The 3,282-nt window shown below is 44.9% G+C and overlaps 1 protein-coding gene across 3 annotated transcripts in view; it reads left to right on the top strand.

Moving 5' to 3' along the window:
* The window catches only part of Ash2l (ASH2 like, histone lysine methyltransferase complex subunit), a 25,292-nt gene that overhangs the window by 17,153 nt on the left and 4,857 nt on the right, over positions 1-3,282 (top strand). For all 3 annotated transcript variants that reach the window (XM_026786905.1, XM_013352042.2, XM_005362466.3), the window contains 2 exons: positions 2,321-2,488; positions 2,718-2,911. In XM_026786905.1, coding sequence (XP_026642706.1) covers positions 2,321-2,488; positions 2,718-2,911 — 362 coding nt within the window. The remainder of the gene's footprint in view (positions 1-2,320; positions 2,489-2,717; positions 2,912-3,282) is intronic.

Raw genomic sequence — 3,282 nt, 5'->3', positions numbered from 1 at the left:
CTCACACAGATCCGCCTGCCTCTGCCTCCCGAGTGCTGGGATTAAAGGCGTGCGCCACCATCACCCGGCCTGCCTTGGCTTTTGATAGAGCAGAAAATTAGGTGGGTGGAGTAGACAGAACAGAATGCTGGGAAGAAGGGAAGTGAGCTCAGACTCAATGGAGCCAGCCGCCAGGTCAGACATGCTGAATCCTTCCCAGTAAGCCACCACTTCATGGTGCTACACAGATTATTAGAAATGGGTTAGTCAAGATGTGAGAGTTAGCCAAGAAGAGGACAGATATAATGGGCCAGACAGTGTTTACATGAATAGAGTTTGTGTTGTTATTTCGGGGCATAAGCTAGCCAGGCGGCCAGGAGCTGGGCGGCAGGAGCGCAGCCCGCTGCTCCTCACTACAGTAGCTCAGTAGTGTAGAACTTACATAATGTACATGAGGCTTTGAGTTTGTTCCCCTCCACCACACACAACACACATAGAATGAGACTTGTCAAAGAAGGATCCAGCCACTGTGAGAATCACTAGATTGTAGTATTTGAGTGCAGCTGTTTGACTTTAGTGTCTAATCAGGACACTGTTAGCTTTGATGGTTGGTTTTTCTCCCCTAGTTTTCTCAGTGTGATGTTCAGCTAGATTGGTTTGCTGGTGTGGCTTACCATTTTGCGTCTTCCTGTATCTAATGGGGGTGTGTATGTGTAGCTGTGTGTGCCATGGGCTACGTGTGTAAGTCAGGGAAAGCTCTGGAGTCAGTTCTCCTATATTTAGGTCGATTCAGCAGGTTTGTGCAGCAAGTACCTTTACCCATTGGCCTAATTACGATGATATTGGGTAAGACTTTGTACTTAGCTGGGTGTTGGTGGCATATGCCTTTAATCCCAGTATTTGGGAGGTAGAAGCAGGCAGATCTCTGTGAGTTTGAGGCCAACCTGGTCTACAAGAGGAGGACAGGGGCGGTGATGGCACACCTTTAATCCCAGAACTCGGGAGGCAGAGGCAGGTGGATCTCTGTGAGTTTAAGCCAGCTTGGTCTACAAGAGCTAGTTCCAGGACAGGTTCCAAAGCTACAGAGAAACCCTGTCTTGATAAACAAAACAACAACAACAACAAAATTTGTACTTAATGTCTTCATGGCTATACCCTATTCTTATTCCCTTTGTTTTCTCACCCATCCCCTTGTTTCTAGTTTCTCTATTTCTTTTCCCATTTGGTTGTCTTTTGGGAGGTGGGCAGAGCCTCACTGCATAAGTACTTCCCTACTTAGCTTCCCGAGTGCTGAGACTACAGACATAATTCGTCATGACTGGCTGCTGGTATTTCTTCTTCACAGATAAATGTATTCTCCTATCTCTTTCACGCACAAAGTACAGAGCCCTATAAGCTTTTGCATTTTGTTATGTGCACTGGTGCAGTCAGTCACCCCTTACCAGTTCAAAAAGTAGTTCTCTCTCGCTCTCTCTCGATCTCTCTCGCTCTCTCTCGCTCTTGCTTTGGGAAACAGGGCTTTTCTGTATAGCTTTGGCTGACCTAGAACTCACTATGTAGACCAGGCTTGCCTTGAATTCAGAGATTCACCTGCCTCTGCTTCCCAAGTGCTGGGATTAAAGGCATGGGCCAACACCTCCTGGGTATAATTTTTATTTTAATTTGGGTATACACTGTCACATAAGTGTGCAGGTGCTCACAGAGGCTAGAAGATGGCATTGCATCCCCTAGAACTGGAGTTATAGGCAGTTGTGAGCTGCCTGACATGGTTGTAGGAATCAAACTCAGTTCCTTTAGAAGATGCTCTTGATTACTGAGTTATTTTTTGCGCCTTGTTTTCTGGAGTGGTACTGCAGAATAATACCTAAAACAAGTGTTTTGAGAGGGAAGAGAGTTTACTGTGATCTTGTCTGGCCCTAGTCTCTGAAGTTGGTTGGTCACTTTAGCTTTGATTGGTTGCTAGGGACATGTTCAACATATAGCTGACCATGAGCCTTCAACATTGTCAAAATGTGTTACTTTGGTTGGGCATGGTGGCACATACACATAATTCCAGCCCTCTGGAGGCTGAGTCAGGAATATTGCTACAAATCTGAGCCCACATAATGCATACCAGGCCCTCCCAGAGTTGTGTTGCAAGATCCTGTCTAAAACAAAGTGAAGTGTCACTAAGTCCCTTCCATACTCAAGTGGAGCAGAATGAGCTCTGTCTCATGAAAGAATTTGTGATACCTTTCAGGAAACACCCATGATAAACAAATAAGTAAATCTTTAAAAGGTGTGTGTGCTAAGGTCTCTGAGTACCTCCAATAACACCTTGCCTTTGGTTCTTTCACTGTAGCTCCCCAGTTAAAGATCTCTGATGATCGGTTGACTGTGGTTGGAGAGAAGGGCTACTCCATGGTACGGGCCTCTCATGGGGTACGAAAAGGTGCCTGGTACTTTGAAATCACTGTGGATGAGATGCCACCAGATACTGCTGCCAGGCTGGGCTGGTCCCAGCCCTTGGGTAAGCAGAGGGCACTGTGTGGGCCTTACAGCAGGGGTAATCTGGCTCATCGTTTACCAGATTGTGGTCTTAAGTGAAATTCCTGAGGAAGTAGCCAGTTTGGTATTCCCATAATTCTGTAGAGAGTTTGTGAGCACTTTACAGAGTTGACCAGAAAGATATGCGGTGGGAAGCAAAATGAGCCTTAACTGCAGCCCTCTGATCTCCACATGTCTTTTCATTGGGACAGGTAACCTTCAAGCTCCCTTAGGGTATGATAAATTTAGCTATTCTTGGAGGAGCAAAAAGGGAACCAAGTTCCACCAGTCTATTGGCAAACACTACTCGTCTGGCTATGGACAAGGAGATGTCCTAGGGTTTTATATCAATCTTCCCGAAGATACAGAAACAGCCAAGTCACTGCCGGATACTTACAAAGATAAGGTGAGATTGTCCTCCTTCCTCAGCTTCCTGGCTTTGATGACCTGTGGCAGTCAGCCCCTGTAGCTGTTGCTTAGGTTCTTTTGTGATGGTACTCCATGGTGTGTGTGTTTCCCATATCTTTTCAGACATAGCAATAAAATGGAAAGAATTAAGGCTTTAGTCCCTGAGTAGTCCACCTAAATTCTACCATTAACATGTTATCAATTTGTTCTTTTCTATTATGTACTACTGGGAAATTGGTGGACATCATTGCAATTCCCCCAATAGGTACTTCGGGAAATGTATCATTAGTCATTGTTCAACTTTGGATTTACATATACATATACATACACACACATACATATATAATATTCAAATTTTAAGTCTTTTTT

This window comes from Microtus ochrogaster, linkage group LG7_11 (assembly GCF_000317375.1).
Source record: "Microtus ochrogaster isolate Prairie Vole_2 linkage group LG7_11, MicOch1.0, whole genome shotgun sequence".
In the NCBI taxonomy this organism is placed as follows: domain Eukaryota; kingdom Metazoa; phylum Chordata; class Mammalia; order Rodentia; family Cricetidae; genus Microtus; species Microtus ochrogaster.
The sequence above is the reverse complement of the archived record's forward strand: the minus strand, read 5'-3'. Positions and strand labels throughout refer to the sequence as shown.